At 44.1% G+C, this 19,708-nt stretch overlaps 1 protein-coding gene across 8 annotated transcripts in view; it reads left to right on the forward strand.

Annotated features, from left to right (window-relative positions):
• LOC137351583 (CUGBP Elav-like family member 4) overlaps nt 1–19,708 on the forward strand; it is a 402,153-nt gene that overhangs the window by 244,560 nt on the left and 137,885 nt on the right. Inside the window, exon 1 of one of the 8 annotated variants that reach the window (XM_068016153.1) lies at nt 19,265–19,590. The exons of the other annotated variants lie outside the window; for them this stretch is intronic. Coding sequence (XP_067872254.1) covers nt 19,368–19,590 — 223 coding nt within the window. The 5' untranslated portion in view covers nt 19,265–19,367. Of the gene's footprint in view, nt 1–19,264; nt 19,591–19,708 lie in introns of those variants that run through there. 8 annotated transcript variants of the gene reach the window in all.

A 19,708-nucleotide genomic window follows, 5' to 3' on the forward strand; every position in this document is an offset into this window, starting at 1 on the left:
CCTCGGCTATCACAGTCTGCGTCAGCTGCTCGGGCGCATCTGTGTTGTGCTCACCAGATTGTGATCCCGGATCTAATTGTGAACGCACACCCACCGATGTGAGAGTATCTGTGCTGCAGGAGGGTGTGGGGAACAATGTGGTGTGCATCCTCTGAGGATTCCTGCACCTCCTCAGAGCTGCATGGCTGTCCCCTGGTCTCTTGAGCTGTCTGCTCTTCTCTTTGACTTGCGTAGAAGAAAAGATTAATTAGAGGATAATGCTCATTCCATCACGTCATTCAGTCCACTCCTCATGGGGAGCTCCATGTGACCTGTGGTGGACACATGAACACTGTGCCTCATGTTCACCAGAGACACTCTGGTGCCTGTCCATTTCGGCAACTCACTCTCTCATCCCTCCACTCCCGTCTCACCAACAGCGACAGAACAGCCCCCATGCTGTCTGCCAAGTTCCAGTGCTGCCCCCTCACTGGGGTTCAGGATTAAGAGGTATGGACACCTCCACCGGTCTTCACCCTTTCCCTTGTATTGTGTGCTGTCTTTTTCTGCAAGCACATGGATGACCAATGTTAGTCACTCAACAAAGACACATGCAACACGTTTGCTGGTGGCCGCATGGCTGGCCATGAAGGTGCCATGTGAATCCCTCCTGCGTGCGGCCACTCAGAAACAGCAGTGCAGGAGCCAACTGTGACTGACTGGGGCCATTCATCAATATGCTGCCATGCTTGCGACAGCCAATGCAGCTGCCTGGCCCCATTGCCACTAATAAGGCTGGCATTCATTTCCTTAGTAGCTCACCCTTATGCCTTACCACATGTTAGCCCCTAAGGAAAGCAACATATCTACCTTAGCGAATCTCATGAGGTCACTCACTCGCTTGCAGCACTGCAGCCAGGTTCCAGAGACCACCCCATGACGGCTGAACTCCTCTGCGATCTCCATCCAGGCTTGCTTGTTCTGATGGGCAGGTCTCCTCCCGTCCCAGGGGAAGAGGACGTCCCACCGAGCAGCCTGGAGGGGAACCTGCAGGGAGGCATTGCTAAACCATGGGACCAGCCGGGATCTTGCCTCAGCCATTGCTGGACGGGCCAGCTTTCACTGCCCTTCCTCTCGGGCTTCCTTGCTGCTGGATCTATTCAAAAGAGTGCGTGCAGCCCTTTAAAGACGGGACCGGCAGACCCATTGGCGAGACCTCAGGCTGCCACCAGCGCCCTACTGAACACCTCCTCCACTTCCCAACAATTAATTGGCCGACCACTGCATAATTTCACTTCCCAGGCCAAAAATTTCAACCCTATGTGTCTGTGTGTTTTTATTTGTGTGTGTGTGTAATTTGCGACTAGACATTCTGAGAACTATGGTCATTCCTGTGACCAATGGGTCACCTGGGGTTCATACGAGAATGGAAAATACTTAAGTCAGCTTTCTAGGATTTTTTTTTCAGGTGAACATTTGTCCTATTTCTATTCACTGATTGGATGTGGTCTTCGCTGACAAATTTCCCTTGAGAAGCTGGTGGTGAGTCGTCTTCAGTCCGTGTGGTGAGGCTGCTGCTCCCACAGTGCTGTTAGTGAGGGAGTTCCAGGATTTTGACTAAGCAACAAAGAAGGAACAGCGATATATTTCCAAGTCAGGATGATGTGTGACTTGGATGAGAACTTGGAAGTGGCAGTGTCTGTTTGCGGCTGCTGTCCTTGTCCTTCTAGGTGGTTTAGGTCGCGGGTTTGGAAGGTGCTGTCGAAGGAGCTTTGATGCGCTGCTGCATTTTATCTTGTAGATGGTACACACTGCAGCTACTGCGCGCCGGTGGTCGAGGGAGTGAATGTTTAAGTTGGTGGATGCTTAAGGTGGTGGATGGCATGCCACCCAGATCCAGCCAACTGTTTTGTCCTGGGTGAGAGACACCATTGCTGGGGAGTAGGACTACACCAGGAAGGAGCTGATTGTCAACATCAGGCACTCTGAATCAGTCATAGCCCAGCAAACTGCAGATTAAAACTCCCTCCATGCTACTCCAACAAAATGCTGCAACCCAACCTCAGTTGATGACTAACTGGAACCAAAGTGGCAACTCTGCTTTTCACACCAACCACTCGTGTGTTTTGCTAACTGACGTTACCAATACATTGCACAAGCAGGGAGTAGTTTTGAGCTACCGGCCTGTGCTCACAGGCAACTGAGCCAAATGAGTCCAAACTCATTTCATGTTGGACTCTTACAACTAACTGACAGAACGGTTCTTTAATGCAATCAGCCGGGGATGGACTTTATTATTATATACTGTGTTTGACACTAAATTGATATTCATAAACAGTTTGAGAAGGCTGCCTCTTAACAGGTTTGCTGAGTGTTTGAAAACGTTTGCCAAATAAATCAGCAAAAAATGCTCCCAATTTCTTGCTTCTCATTTTAAACTAATTTTTCTGGGGTTTTTTTCTCACGCCTCTGCAAAGCATTGTAAAATTCGCGTGACCTGGTAAACCTATAACAAGCTCTGATCTTTCCACTCTTGCTAATTTTCAAACATACCACCTTAAAAGCTCTTCCCCCCCCCCCTCCCCCTCGCCATATCACTGTGTTGAAATTGTGACTCCTCGATTCCTCTCCTGTTCTAATTCCCCTTCCTGAAACTGTGCAACCATTGATCTCCCTGAGTATTCCCTTCCCCTGAAATTTTCAGCCTTTTAAAACCCAAACTTGCTGTCACTAGGCCCCTACTTACTAATGTATTCTGTCTTTCCTTGCTCGCTCTGCTTTTTCTTTTCCCCCTGAGCTATCTTCCCATTTTCCTTCTTTCAAGTTCTGGATTTTTCAGGATTTTTGGAAGTGTTAGGTATATAATTAGAGGGGTTGGTTAGCTCAGTGGGCTAGACAGCTAGAGTGTGATATGGAACAACAGCATGGGTTCAATTCCCATACCAGCTGTGGTAGTTAACAGAGACCTGTCTCCTTACCTTGCCCCATACTTGTGGTGAGCCTCAAGCTATACATCATCAACTGTCTCTTTCTCATGGGGAGAGATTCCTTTGGGACTATGGCTAGAGCAGCAGATATATAGTTAATTATTTATATTCTGCCTCAGTATTCATTTCCTCAGCTACTTTCTCTCTCTTTTCTGCTTTGTATCAGTGTTCTTTGTCTTTCATGACCATTGTCTCTTGGTTTTCCTGAGCCGATTATGATGTAAATGTCATTTTCTGGGGACAGTTTCCTCATTTTCACTTTCTTGCCCTAAATGTTAATTTTATATTCCTTGGTTTCTGTGATACTATCTTTCTTTAATTCCACATTCTTTGTTGTTTTCTTTCCTTCCTTGTTTTCTTTCAGTCTCCCCCTCACGCACTCTCTGACATGTATACACGCTTTGGGGTAATTTTAATTTGGGCTGATTGTCTGTTTTACACAATGTTGAATTGGTCATCAATGAGACACCTCACCTGATTTTCACTTCCATTGAGTGCAATAGAATGGAAGATCAGGCAGGAGGTGCGGGTGGTATAGTGGGCGTCTAATTGGCTATCACCCGTTTTTACACCAACTCCTATAATTAAAATTATCCCTCCCTCTTGCATGCTGCTACTCTCTCCTTTGCACGCTCTTACTCTCTTTTCTGCTGTCCTCTCTTTCACTTTTACCCGCCCACCACTACCATTTCTGCTGCTCCTATTATCTGTCTGTCTCTCTTTGCTCCCCCTCTATGTCTCACTTTCTAGCTCTTCTGCTATCCTCCTGCTTCCTCACCTCTTATTGTGGGGATAAATTTCGCCTTCACCGCCCATTATAAAACCTGGTCTGTATTGTGCTCGTATACTATTAAGCACTAGAAGGCTCGCTGAAGGGAGCAAGCATATTGTAGCAATTAACATCTGGGGTTTTAGAATTAGAATTAGAATTAGAATATTACAGCGCAGTACAGGCCCTTCGGCCCTCGATGTTGCGCCGATCATCTGACCTACACTATTCCATTTACATCCATATGTCTATCCAATGACCACTTAAATGCCCTTAAAGTTGGCGAGTCTACTACTGTTGCAGGCAGGGCGTTCCACGCCCCTACTACTCTCTGCGTAAAGAAACTACCTCTGACATCTGTCCTATATCTTTCACCCCTCAACTTAAAGCTATGTCCCCTCGTGTTTGCCATCCTCATCCGAGGAAAAAGACTCTCGAATAGAATGCTATATCCAGTCGCATGTCAGCCACTGCTCAGCTGGTAGCACATTCGCCTCTGAGACAGAAGGTTGGGTGTTTAAGCCTCAGTCCAGAAACTTGACCACAAAATCCAGGCTGACAGTCACAGTGCAGTACTGAGAGGGGTGCTGGTTTTTTTGTTAAACCGAGGCCCCGTCTCCCCTCACAGTTGGAAGTAAAAGATCCCATTGCATTATTCCTGTGGCCTGTTGCACAACCTTTGCTTCGCCATTGACAGCTGCGCCTTCAGCAGTCTAGGCCCTAGAGTGGAATTCACTCCCTAAATCCTTCCACCTCTCCACATAGCTCGCCTCTTTTAAGACCTACCTCTCGACCAAGCTTTTAGTCGTCCTATCTAATTTCTTCTTTGGCTTGGCATTCCTTTTTGCCTGATTTGCGCCTCTGTGAAGTGCCTTGAGATATTTTTCTATGTTAAAGAACCTTTATAAACGTGAGTTGTTGGTGTTATTGCTTTAATCATCGAGGAACTAATTCACTGGTGTTACTGGTAAGCTGCATATTTATGTCTCTCGGCTCAGGCGAAGCGGCAGAGTAATTTTTCCTGGGCCTAGTTGGCAAAGTGTGATTTTTTTTTTTGCGTCTGATCCTAATTAGCGGCGAATTTCTTCTTCATAAAGTTCATCACTCAGTGTGAAACACAATCCAACGATTTCTTCCCTGTTTCATCAATACCATCATTGGCCTTGATTTTGATCATTTTTTTTTTGCTGGAAGAAAAGAAAAATTTGCTGGCGGCAACTCAGTCCCAGCTGTCAAGGAGAGTCAGACTGCTTATGTGAATCACTTCGCCTAACTTATGTAGCTGTTTAGCTATTCCATCTGTCTTGGCTGTGATTGGGAACAAAGTGATTGGACCTCTCATAAAAAGACTTTTATCTAGGTCACAAGCAGGAATCCTGTGTTTTTAAGTTAAATCTTCCTCCCCCGTGCCCAGTGCTAATGACATTGGTTGAAGTGAGAAGGCGATGAATGGGAAGTTGTTGCTGCTAATTCTCATGTCTCCATCTGTCATGTCAGTCTCATTTCCATCTCGGAGCTTGCAGGAGGTAATTGTCTTCTCCCCAGGTCCTGTGTGCACGAGGTTCATTAGCTAGATTAGTGCAAATGTAAAGGATTCTTGTCTGCTCTGGCTTAATGGTGGATCTGAAATCAAGAGCTATACTACATCTGTCTCCTTTTCTCTTCCTTTTGATCCACTGGGATAGTGATGACAGTGGTGCTAATGACTGGTGAAGAAAAATAAAGCCTTGACAGAATGAAAGGGGGCAGAGCTGATTCTGCATAGTGTGAAGAGCTGGATGCTGCCCAAGAATGAGCAAACCCAATCCGGAACCGAGAAGCAAGATTTTTTTTTTGAATGCTGTGGAATGGAATACTTTGCATTTCAGATGCACAGTGCCAGCATCCAGCAATCCCGTAATCAGTTAGAACATATTTAGATGCAGAGTAAACTCTCCTTCACTCCCTATGGGCCTCAACCTCAGACGAGCACCCTGTACTGCACCAGTATGACATTTATCCATATCTCACACCAGCTATCCTGTGGCTTCCCCGAGTTAGATTGCCAATTCAGTCTTAATTAATTGCGGGTCCAAATAGACCAAACCAGTCAAGTGTAAAATGCACAATGGATGCCCATTCGAGGGCAACCCTTAGGGATGTGAACATCTAATTTTATTGGAGCACAATCTTGAAGTGCAGGAGCAAAAATATTTCACACACAACTTGCTCCTGTGATATCCATACTTGACAGCAAATGATCAAAGGCACTTACTATTGATCCTCGTTCGTATCTTTAGTTCTTTCACTCACTGGGGGTAACTTGAACTGGACGATGGTGTAAAATGGACAATGCGGAATTAGCCACCCATTATATATCCCGCCTGATTTTTGCTTTCCATTGGAGACAATGGAAGTGAAAATCATGCTGGGCGCTTAATAGGTGTCCAATTCGATATTGCCCATAGTTAAAATTACCCCCAATGTCTCTGCATGCAGTTATGGCTCTTTCTCTTCCCCTCACCGTCCTTCTCTATGGCTGTTGTTTGCTTTCTCTCTCGCTTTTTTTTCTCTCTCTTTCCCTCTCTGCGGGTTTCCTTTTGTTTCACACAGAAACAGAAAGAATGACAGACACACACAATGGACTGAATTTTACACGCCCCCCCCCCCCCACCCCCACCCCAAGACAGAATCGAAGGCGTCCGGGCATGGAGTATCATGCCGAGTGGCGGGAGTGGCTGCGGGGCAGAGGGTCCTTCGCCCAGTGTTCTTCCTGGGGGCGGGTTAGGCTGACGACGGTCTTTCCGCCCAGGGACTAATTGAGGCCCTTATATGGCCTATTAACGGCCAATTAGGGGCCTCTTCCCGCTGCCACTGGGATCTTACGAGATTGTTTTACAAGGTGCCCTCCTCGCATGGCGCAAGGGTGAGGTTCCTCCTCTGTGGGCAATCTGTGACCCAAGGAGGACCCCCACCGGGAACCGATTCATCCCCAGGACACCCCTCCCCTTGGACCGCAAGTCCACCCCCCAGCGCCCCCCCCCCCCCTCCCCCTCACCAGGGCCTTCCAGATTGGCCCCAGCGACCTTGCCTCACCTGCCTCTTGTCCCAGATTCCAGCGCTGGGCTTGGGTCTGAGGCCTCTGCAGTACTGGCAGTGACCACTGCTCCTGGTGGCACTGCTGAGCTGCTGCCCTCTGAGTGACCGGCAGCACATGGAGGTGGGATCTGTGTCTTGAAAGGGACGGGGATCCCGCCCCCTGAAACTTGCATTTAAAAACACCAGAGGATCGCTCTGGGGGCCATGAAAATGCAGAGGCAGAGGTTCCCCCTGCCTTTTCAACCTGGTGTCAGGAGCCCTGCCTCCTACTCAAAATCCAGCCAAAGGAAGGTGAGCGAGAGAGAATTGTAGGTACAGAGGGACAGTTATATGGGAAGAAACACTGATTCACACAACAGACAGAGAGAACCATAAATGCAAATGGAGAGATGGAAAGAACTGTAGGTACACAAATTATGGGACAATAGATACACAATTGACAGATAAAAAGAACCTGTTCTCTCTGTCTTTCAGTCCTTTTTTTCCTCTTCCCCACCCCAAGCTAACCCAATCGAGGCTTTAGGTAAAACAGACATCCATCCCTCTTGGCTTATTACCATAATTTATATGCAATCATTAGATCTCCTTTACATTAGGATCAAATGAGATGGTTCATAACCTGGGGTACATATAGACACAGAACACGGAGATCAGACTATTGTATTCAGTTGGGAATGTTTGTGTTAGGGGTATGACAATACTTACTGACACTTTGCACTCAGAGACATCACCCACGGATGTGTTGATCACAGCATGTACAGGTGCAGAATAAGCCTGAATGCCCATTCTACTTTTCTGGTGTGAAAACAGCAAGGTAGGATAGACAGACTTCAATAGAAAAGTCTTTTGCTGTTAAATAATTGATATTGTTTGGTTGCGAATAGGCCCCAGGAAGCATTTCTAACTGCAGCACAGTTTACATGAGATAGCTGTTTATATTCAGGCTGTTTCCTGCCACCATACCATGTATTGATAATAAAGTTGATAGTTACTCCTGCTCTTGGTTCTTGAGACTATTTTCATTGGCAGATGTGGCTCTGTGGTCGTGCTCTCACCTCTGAGTCAGAAGGTTGGAGGTTCACAGTCTCTCTCCAGTGATTTGAGCACATAATCTAGGCTGGCACTGCGGTGCCAGTATCCAGGGAGTGCTGCGCTGTTGATGGACATTAAACTGAGCCTCTGTCAGGTTTTTGGGTATATCTAAAAGATCGCATCACACTATTTCAAAAAAGGATTATTCCTGATGACCTGGCCAATATTTATTCTTCAATCAACATCACTGAAACAGATAAAAGCAAAATACTGCGGATGCTGGAAATCTGAAACAAAAACAAGAAATGCTGGAATCACTCAGCAGGTCTGGCAGCATCTGTGGAAAGAGAAGCAGAGTTAACGTTTCGGGTCAGTGACCCTTCTTCAGTTCCGAAGAAGGGTCACTGACCCGAAACGTTAACTCTGCTTCTCTTTCCACAGATGCTGCCAGACCTGCTGAGTGATTCCAGCATTTCTTGTTTTTTGTCACTGAAACAGATGATCTGGTCATTGTCACATTGCTGTTTGTGGGATCTTGCTGTGTGCAAATTGGCTGCCGTGCTTCCTACATTACAATGGTGACAGTATGTCATTGCTGTTAAAGTGCTTTGAGACATCCTGAGGTTGTGAAAGTTGTTTTATAAATGTAAGTTCTTCATTATTTAGTTTGAAAATAAGAAAACATTGTTCCAATTTTTGTGAAGTTCTTTTACAGCAGCGTGATTTACACATCACAGTTCTTGAGTTGTATTGCATAGTATTTATAGCACAGGAAAACGTCATTTGGCCCAACAGGTTCATGCCAGGGTTTATGCTCCATGCGAGCTTCCTCCCACCCTTCTTCCTCTAAACCTATCAACATATTCTGTTCCTTTCTCCCTGTGTTTATCTAGCTTCCCCTCGAATGCACCTGTTATTCGTCTCAACGACTTCCTGTGGTAGTGAGTTCCACATTCTCACCACTCTCGGGATAAAGAAGCTTCTCATGAACTCCCTATTGGATTTATTACTGATTGTGATCAAACAAAACAAATTGGCCCACGATGACAGAAATAGCCCTGGAACTATTGGCTCTTCAAGTATCGAAGCCTAAAAACCAATTGGCTCAAAATCAAAAAATCAAAATTTTGGTTGCTGTTCCACTTATTAATATTAAGAAATCGGAAATAAGGTTTGTCCTTGGGCAGTCACTAGTTCCTGGGAAATACCTGTCTCTGTGGGTCAATTGATTTTGTTTCTTTTGCAGAGTCAGAAGGACTTGACTCCACTGGTCAACAGTCCAGTGCAGTACACAGGGAATTGGAAGATGTCATCCTTTATATAAGATGATTACCTGAGGTTCTGTCCGCCTGTTTGAGTGGCTAACAAAGAGCAATCAGTTCTCCTGGTGCCCTGGCCAAGATTCCTTCCTGAAACAACACCACTAAGCACAGAATAACAGGTCACCAACCTCATTGTGGTTTGTGGGATCTTGCTGTGTACGTAACAGCCACTGCATTTGGCTGCATAACAATTACTGCACTTCAAGTTCATTCATTATGTATGAGGGGCTTTGAGATGTTTCTGAGAGAGCGGGTAAGGCGTGTTATAAATGCAATTCTTTAACTATGCCTGTAAAATGCATCTTTTGTTTAAAATGGTTATTATGACTCCAGAGACTTGAGTACAAAACTTAGTCTGAAACCTCAGAGTAGTACTGAGGGAGTGCTGCAGTGTTGGAGGTGCCATCTTTTGGATCAGACGTTAAACCGAGGTCCTGTCTGCCCTTTCAGGGAGGTGTAGAAGATCTCACAGCAATATTTGGAGGAGCAAGGGAGTTCTTCCTGGTGTTCTTGTCAATACTTAATCCTTAACCAACATAAAAACAGATTATCTGGTTATTATCACATTGTTGTATGTTGTTTGCAAATTGGCTGCTGTGTTTCATACATTTTGGAAGGTCTAATGCAGGTGGGAAGTATACAGTAAATGGCAGAACCCTTAGAAATATTGACAGAAAGAGAGATCTGGGCGTACAGGTCCACAGGTCACTGAAAGTTGCAACGCAGGTGGATAAGATAGTCAAGAAGGCATACGGCATGCTTGCCTTCATCGGTCGGGGCATAGAGTATAAAAATTGGCAAGTCATGCTGCAGCTGTACAGAACTTTAATTAGGCCACACTTAGAATATTGCGTGCAATTCTGGTCGCCACACTACCAGAAGGACGTGGAGGCTTTGGAGAGGGTACAGAAGAGGTTTACCAGGATGTTGCCTGGTCTGGAGGGCATTAGCTATGAGGAGAGGTTGGATAAACACGGAATGTTTTCACTGGAATGACGGAGGTGAAGGGGCGACATGATAGAGGTTTACAAAGTTATGAGAGGCATGGACAGAGTGGATAGTCAGAAGCTTTTTCCCAGGGTGGAAGAGTCAGTTACTAGGGGACATAGGTTTAAGGTGAGAGGGGCAAAGTTTAGAGGGGATGTGCGAGGCAAGTTCTTTACACAGAGGGTGGTGAGTGCCTGGAACTTGCTGCCGGGGGAGGTGGTGGAAGCAGGTACGATAGCGACGTTTAAGAGGTATCTTGACAAATACATGAATAGGATGGGAATAGAGGGATACGGTCCCCGGATGTGCAGAAGGTTTTAGTTTAGGCAGGCATCAAGATCGGCGCAGGCTTGGAGGGCCGAATGGCCTCTTCCTGTGCTGTTCTTTGTTCTTTGTTCATTGCAACAGTGACTACACTTCAAAAAATACTTTATTGGCTGTAAAGTGCTTTGGGCTGGCCTGTGTTATATAAGTGGAAGCTTTTCTTTCTATACCAACCAACTGATAATTTTTTCTCATCCAGATATAATCTGAGCCCAAATTCATCTTCATAAACTTAGTTATCTGCTATTATTTGTTTAATTGCATTCCACCCAAATGGGTGTTCAAATCAATGCTGACAATAGCATGCTGATGCCAGGGAACCTGATACTTGTTCAGCCTGCTACCCGTTAGCATGACATTGGAGTTAGATCAGGAAGGAAAATAACTTGGCCGAGACAGAATATTTTTCATGGGCGCTAAGCACGTGGGCCTTGGTGTCGTGTGTTTAGGGAGATGGTTTCTTTCTCCTTTTGCTTTTATTTTATAAGTGTTTGTTAGCTTAAGTTGATTTCTTTTTCTTCCAGCTTTATCCCATCTTTCTTTGTCCATCTGACCTGACACCTCATCACTTGATGTGAGCCGAGTAGAGCAAAATTCAAACGAGTCCCCATCCCGCTCTGTGATCATAGAATTGTGAAATGATACAACACAGACTGAGGCCATTGGTCTGTCATGCCTGTGCTGGCTCTTTGGTTGTGCTATCCAATTAATCCCACTCCCCTGCTCTTCTCCCATAGTTTATAAATAGTTTCCCTTCAAGTATTTATCCATTTCTCTTTTGAAAGTTACTATTGAATCTGCTTCCATCACCCTTTCAAGCTGTGTATTTCAGATCATAACAACTTGCTTTGTTTAAAAAAATGTTTCCTCGTGTTGCCTTTGGTTCTTTTGCCAATCACCTTAAATCTGTTTCCTCTGGTTACCGACTGTTCTGCCACTGGACAATGAATTCTAGTTACCACTCAGTGCCATGGGGGTTGGGGGGATTAAATTACAACTGCCACTGCTTGTTTCTTGCCTGTTAAATGGGCGGACAGTATTGAAAACCTCAGCGGGCTAGGGAGGCAGTGGGCAGGGGCACCTCAGATACCCCATTGACACTTGAGGCCCACCCAATCCAATTTTCAGACAGGCCCATACATGGGAAGGCTGCACAGCTGCATATTTTGGGAGGAGCCTTCCCACATCTGCAAATTGGGATCCTACAGCCTCTTGTAGGAAAATTACCATCACCTTTATGGATGGAAGAGCAGCGGGCTTAGGGGGTGGGGGTTTTCCGGCAAATAGTTCCATAGCATCCATGTGGATTGGCGTCTTAGGTGACATATAGGAGCAGCCAACAAGGATAAGTGACCGTTTAACTCACTGAAGCTAACCCATTTATTACTCTGCCTCTCCCAACCTTGTTTCGAGCTGCACTTTGAAAGCCTCTAACTTTTGCACCTCTCCTGTTCATCCTGGCAGATTATTCCTGACATGTGTCACTCTTTAGGTCTGATTCCAAGACACCAGCAGGGAGCCCAGCTCTTGCATCATGTGAAATCATGGCAATAGCCTGCGATTTCCTGTATTTCTTGCCCTGTGAGCGTGGCTCCCCACTGGGAGCATGCAATCGGAACGATTGTGTAACCGTGTTCCCTTGTATCTATATAGAATGAAACAGCACAAAAGGAGGCCATTCAGCCTATCGTGCCTATGCTGGCTCTTTGAAAGAGCTATCCAATTAGTCTCACTACCCCTGTTTGTTTCCCATAGTCTAGAAAATCTTTCCTTTTCAAGTATTTATTCAATTCCCTTTTGAAAGTTACTATTGAAACTGCTTCCAACAAACTGTGCATTCGAGATCATAACAACTCGTGTAAAAATGTTTTTCCTCTAGTTGTCTCTGGCTCTTTTCCCAATTATCTTAAATCTTTGACTTCTCATTACCAGCCCTTCTGGAACATATAGGCACATTGGAAAGTACGGGTAGGAACAGACTCTCTCAGTTTCCCACTCCTTCAAATATTTATCCAATTCCCACCTAATTGTTTCTGCATATATGACGTGGTAGATTTGCATTCTATTAGCTCAGTCTGACAGGATATGCCTTTTTCTATGCTGGCTATAAAAATTCTACATTTGGATAGTCTCCACCTAGTTGCTAGCAGGCACTGGCCCACCATACACTAATTCATTATAAATCTGCATTAAATTTAAATACTGAATGTGGTGTAATGCTCAAATCGTCCTGTAGTGTCTAGATTTTTACGTTTATCATCTGACACTGCAAGCATATGAGATAATCCTCCTATTACTGTCCATAGCATCACTTGCTCTCTCTCTCTGACATAGGCACAGTGCTTTCCTTGGCCAGTCTGGAACCAGCAACTTATGCCCTGCTATTGGAGGAAGGAGAGCACACAATCCTTTCAGCTACTGTGCTTTCCTGTTCTCAGTACAGATCAGTTTTGCTCATTTTATTGATGCTTTCACTGACTGATGACTGCCGGAGATCCTATGACGACAGCAATGGTAACTTTTTGCCTCCACGTCACGGGACCTGAACATGGGGTTGCCAAGTCTGGTTGGACATATTCCTAGAGTTGTCATCACATGACCTCCTCATCCAACTGCCCCGCCCCATAGTCCTGCCATTGGCAATCCAATATGTCCATCCTTATGATGCCCTGCCTTCCCAGACCAATTGGACAGCGATTAGTCTTTTCATTAGGTGTTCTAGTGCATGAGTCACAAAAAGTTAGTATGCAGGTACAGCAAGTAATAAAGAAGGCTAACGGAATGCTATCCTTTATTATGAGAGAAATTGAAAATAAAAGTAAGGATGTTATGCTTCAGTTATACAGGGCATTGGTGAGACCACATCTCGAATACTGTTTGCAGTTTTGGTTTCCTTATTTAAGGGAGGATGTAAATGCATTGAAGGCGGTTCAGAGGAGGTTTGCTAGATTGATACCTGGAACGAGGGGGTTGTCTTCTGAGGAAAGGTTGGACAGACTGGGCTTGTTTTCACTGGAGTTTAGAAGAGTGAGGGGAGACTTGATTGAAGTATATAAGATCCTGAGTAGTCTTGACAAGGTGGATGTGGAAAGGATGTTTTCTTTTGTGGTCAAGTCCAGAACTAGGGGGCATTGTTTTAAAATTAGGGGTCGCCCTTTTAGGACAGAGATGAGGAGAAATGTTTTCTCTGAGGGTTGTGCGACTTTGGAACACTGTCTCAGAAGCTGGGGGAGGTGGGGTCATTGAATATTTTTAAGGCAGAGGTAGATAGATTCTTGTTAGACAAGGGAATCAAAGGTTATGGGAGGGGGAGGGTAGATGGAAGTGTGGAATTCGAGACACAAACAGATCAGCCATGATCTTATTGAATGGCAGAGCAGGCTCGAGGGGCCGAATAGCCTACTTCTCCTAATTCGTATGTTGGTATTACCTGATTGGATGATTCTTGATTGTCAGTCAAACAGCATTCTTTCCCTTGTCCTTTATTTTTACAACCAGTAAACAAAAGTGTTTAAAGAATTTTTTAAAAAAGCACTATTTTTTAATGCCCCTATGTTTTTCTCCCGAGTTTCTCACAGCAGTGACCTGGCGATTAGCTTTTAACTCCTGGGCAGAGTAGGGAAATCCTGGAGGCTTGACAACCCTATCTGAACACCAAAAGATCTCTGACCCTTCTGTTCCTGTAGCAGTTCTCGCAACATGCCATAAAAAGTCGTGATGCTCCCTCAATACTGTCGGAAGTGCCACCTTTCAGATGAAGTGTTAAACCGACGTTCCTGTCTGTCAGCTCAAGATGAATGTAAAAGATCCTACATTACTATTCAAAGACGATCAGGGAGTTCTTTTGATACTTTGGCCAGCATTTATCCTTCGACTGACACCTAAAACAGTTCCTTTGGTCATTATCGCATTGTTGCATATGGGATCTTGCTGTGTGCAAACTGGCTGCTGTGTTTTGCCTACAGAACAACAGTGACCAGACATCAAAAGTATTTCATTGGCTGCAAAGAGCATTGGGACTACCCTGAGGAAACAAGAGGCGATATATAAATGCAAACTCTTCCCTCCATTAAAGTGTAAATGATGGACGGGGGAGTATGAGGCTTACGGATTTCCATGAGGTTCTGTTACTCTCAAACTTTTCTTAAGCGTTAGAAATCGATTCAAGCCTCGAAACCTCCCACTACTGTTTCCTGCCTCACACCAATATGAATTTGTGGAGAGCTGGGCCCACAGCCCAGAGATGTTTCTATTTCAGCATAAGGTTCCAATAGAATTGATGGTCTTAATCAAAGAGGTCACTGGGATGGCTGTTGTGGGAAATGGAAAGTGCGCATGGCCAGAGCAGGAATTGGACTACTGACACTGGGGTAGACTATGGGAGGCTACAACATGGGGTTTTGTGGCCTTGATTCCAGCAGTGCAGCCTGCAGGGTCAGGGGTTCAGGAACAGCCATGAGCATCAGACTGATCAATAAGGCATTGTGATCAATTAAATAACATAATGAATAAGCTCAACTGTTTCCTCAATTGACTTTTTTTTTGCAGAGTAATTGATCAGTATGGAGAGAGTGAAAGAAATCATTTCCTGCACCATCGAAAATGGATGATGCAACCGAGCTTTGTGCTGGGAGGACATTTAAATAGTTCTTAAGACCAGGGATGCGACAAGATCTTGAAGTGCAGCCTTTTAATGAGTCAGTTTCTGGAGGAAGAAAATCTACAGGCACCAGTGTGTCCCTTATTGCCAAACCTGTCATGGAAAAGACAGAGGGGGAGATGGTTACCAAACTGGAGAGAGTTTCTCTGGAAGGCCTGTCTCTACGTTACGAAAAGCATCTAGGTCATTCTGTGTAGGTCATTGCAAAAGTCTTAGTCAACGAGAATGTGTCTCGAACCGATTAAATTACTTTTTAAGTGTGCTACACCATAAGATTAATGGTGTGGTAGAGCTGTGTGCATCCCATTTTATGTAGTGTGAAAAAAAATTAATATAATTCCACTGAAGTGAGATTGGAAAAATATTTCACTTTGGTGGGATAATATGTCTAGGAAACGTATGGTTTTGTTCAAGGGGGCAAGGCAAGGGAGCTAAAATGAGACCTTTTTAAAGTGAAATCTAAGCTCTGGAGGAAGTGTTGGGAGGAGATGCATGGAAGTGACTAGAGGCTAGAACCTAATCAATGGTTCGGATGACTTATCCGCATATGTACAAGCTTTTAGTTTGGTTGCAAACCACACATCACCAAGCCATTCCCTGATCTGATCTGGATTGGGAAATTTTCAGACATCTACCAATCTGCAAACTTCCCTTAGCAACAGTGATTGACTGCTAATGGACTTCAGGATTTCCTGATCACTTAGCTATGAGACTATGTGGCCTCAAGGGGACTGGTTAGGTTAAACACAGCTGCACCCCAGCAGTAGAGTGATGCTAGTTTCATATTCCTAATGTTATTCAACAGTGTAGCATTGGTAAGCAATGCCACAGGGTGTCCACTTGTAGAAAGAATAATGAATACCAGGCGTAAATTATAGGCTGAATTCTACTGGTGGGGTTTGTATAATTTACCGATAGAATAAAGGATACCTGGGTGTGAATCACTGACTAGAATCTAATCCATGGTTTTGTGCAGAATAATGGATTCTCTAGATGAGTTACAGGCCAGAACCTAATCAAAGGGATTAGATGGTTTATAAATATAGAAGCAAGTTACAAACTGGAATCTAACTGAGAGGTTCACATGGTTTACATATGGAATAATGGATAGCCCCGGAGTGTTTATAAGCTGGAGTCCAATCAAGGAGGTTTGGATAGTTTCCCTATGGAATAATAGATATCAGGGAATGATGATATGCTAGAACCTAACTGAGAAGTTGAAATGATTTATACATATTGTAGTGGATATCTGTGAGTGGTATAAACTGTAATCTAATTGAAGGGTTCAGATCATTTATATATAAAGTAATATACAGCTAGGAATGAACTATAGGCTAATATCTGTTGGAGGGGTTTTGATAGTCTATATGTAGAATAATGGACACTGAGTTTCAAGATGGTATCTAATCAAGGGATTCCGTTCATTTATGTGAGATACAGGCTTGAATCAAATCCAGGGTTTAGATGCTTTACGTATAGAAGAATAGATACCCAGAGTGAGTTACAGCGTGGAATCTAATTGGGGATTCAGATCCTTTATATTGTTACGACCAAGGTGGGAGGAGTGCACTGTTTATTCGAATTCCACTTCTCCACAGGTCACAACATATATTTAAATTTTCCCACTTAAGTGATAGGGTCAATTGTATACTCTATTTTTCCCAGAATAAAACACACCAACCAGGTTTTTTTAAATAAACAACAAAATTATCGGTTTATTATAAAACAAGTCTTAACCAGTAATGAAGTAAAGCATAAACACACAGACTAAAATATTACAGTTCCCTTTTTACCTTAGCCCCTCACACTCACACACACACACACACACACACACACACACACACCAATTAACCGGAAAAATAAAAGGGATTTTTGCTTAGAGCTCTGTTACAGACAAAAAAAACCACTTGGGCTGAATACTTGTTCATTCTTGAAGAAACAACAAATATGTTGTGTTCCAAAACTACTATGCAGTCTGGCCTCAGAATACACATAGATGGGTCACTGGGGTCTTTTAGAATAGTTCTTTTCAGGCAGCGTTGAGAATTAATTTAGCAGGCTTTTCTTCAAAGACAGGAGATGAGATGAGTTGACACAATGGACTTCTCAGGGTCTTTTAAAGAGGTGCTGGAAAGCTGAGCTAGGTTGTGGTCTTCTCTCCTTCCTTGGGAATTCTCTTCTCTCCTTGGAAGTTCTCTTTTCTCCTGCAGGCTTTTTAAAGAGATAGAACAGCCTGGGCTGAGCTGGGGTTCTGTCCTTCAGTTTTATTTTTTAAAACTCCAACCCTTTTTAAACAGTTCATTCCCAACTCCAAACAATTCAAAAGTGAAGCCAGAAAAAGAAAGTCCACACATTTTGCTTTTATAAAAGAAAGTCCACCTTCTGACCTGTTAATTCTCTGCACACATCTTCCTTAGTTACCAGGGTATCTGTTCTAATTTTAACTTGAGTCATGTGACAACCAGTAAATGTTGTTGTCAAACAAGTCATTTCAGTGTCCTTTTGATGACCCTCTTGAAAAAAACTGGTCCAACATTTCTTCAGTTTGATTATGAATTCCTCAAAAAATATATTTAACAAAAACAGAAGCACTTTCATAACAATATAAAGAGTAATAAATACCCAGGAATGAGTTACAGTCTGAGATCTAATCAAGAATTTCAGAAAATTTGTGTTGTGCTGAACCTTAAATAAGATTACTGTATTGGAGTCACTCCGTGCTCCTGTACTTTTTGGGGTCAATACATGTTTTTTTATGGCTTGTTAATTTTGTTTGTCTGTGTTTTTATTTCTTTTCATAATGATGAATCACACTGAAGGATTAATGATTGTGCAGTCAGTAATTTGTAGTTTATATTTAGAGATACAGCACTGAAACAGGCCCTTCGGCCCACCGAGTCTGTGCCAACCAACAACCACCCATTTATATTAACCCTACAGTAATCTCATTTCCCCTACCACCTACCTACACTAGGGGCAATTTACAACCGCCAATTTACCTATCGCCTGCAAGTCTTTGGCTGTGGGAGGAAACTGGAGCACCCGGCGAAAACCCACGCGGTCACAGGGAGAACTTGCAAACTCCGCACAGGCAGTACCCAGAATTGAACCCAGGTCCCTGGAGCTATGCTAACCACTGCGCCACTGTGTCGTTTACTAATGAGCAATCCTAAAGTCAGTGCAAGTTTTGGCTGATTATAGAATAATCCTATCCATTATTCCAACATTAAACTACTCCAGCTCCGTGGTTAGACTCTAGCCTGTAACTGACTCTTAGGTATTTTACTTATGAACTATTCAAACCTCGTGATTAAACTCCAGCCAGTAATCACTTATTCTGTACAGAATCCATCTGAAGCCCCTGATTAGATTCCACTCTGTGACAAACCCCCCGAATATTTCCTTTGTTACTGGGCAGGCAGAATAGTCATGCTAGTGTAATGCTTTTGACATGTAACTGTGCACTTCTACAGAAACTGAGCCATGGTGTCACCATATTTGGTGAGACATTGGGGTGCTCTCCATCTAGAATGGACATCTGGCAGTAAGTTATAGGTTTGATGAGCCCTCCTTGTTAAAAGTAGCGCAACCCCATAGTATCTGATGACTTGGCCAATGAATACACTAAAGTTCAACTGAGCCATATGCATCAATAGGGTTCTAGGTTTGATTGCCTTATTTGTGGTGTTAGCTGGTGGCAGTCAGGATGGTAACTGGAGCTCTACAATCAGTCTGGTTTAGGGAGAGGAAAATTCAGTCTGATGCTTTTTCACTATCCAGCGACCTCTGCGTGTTTAGCTATGGGCGCCAGGTGAGAGTAGGGTCAATACCATCCATTAACAAAGAGCCCGTTGGCACACCTGTCCAGCCTCATACATGAAGGAACTGTAAACTGTACCCCAGCAAGAGTCAAGCCTCTTCGGGAAAGGAATGAGAGCTAATCAAGGGGGCAGGGTGATTCAAGAAGACGTTTAAGATTGACAAAGTTGAAGCCTTGTAGTGCCAGATGACCTGCTCACCACCAATCATTAACCATTATCAGCTATTATTTATTTTGCAGATGCCCAGGGTCAGAACATAGCAGTACTTAAATGTTAAAACGCAACTGACAGGAGTGTTGGAATTTGAGATTCAGTGGAAATGGCAGGAATAAAAATAACAGGAGCAGCAAATTTCTGCCACTAGTGATTTGTCAGCAATCTAAGCACCTCAGCCCTATCCAGTAACAGATGGGAGCGCTGGCAGTTTACAGACAAGTAGCTTCATCCCTTCGAGGGCCGAGGGAGAATTGGAGGCACAAGGAACAGGATGCCTCCATGGAGAATAACAAATGGTTAGGAGCGGCTGCAGGCTTCAACACCTTTCCCAGCCTATACTCACTGCCTCAATTTCTTTTTGATAATCTTTCCCAGTGGGGCCCATTCTTTAAGAGTGACCTTTTCATCTGTTGGAGTAAGTATTAATCCACTGTGTTTTCTCATTACTGCAGCTGACCCCTTTGCTGAGGTTGGGGCATGCGCTTTTCCCTGATGGTTTCTTTTAAGATTACGTGATGATCTTGGGCTAAGTT

The sequence above is a fragment of the Heterodontus francisci genome, chromosome 36 (assembly GCF_036365525.1).
Source record: "Heterodontus francisci isolate sHetFra1 chromosome 36, sHetFra1.hap1, whole genome shotgun sequence".
Lineage (NCBI taxonomy): Eukaryota > Metazoa > Chordata > Chondrichthyes > Heterodontiformes > Heterodontidae > Heterodontus > Heterodontus francisci.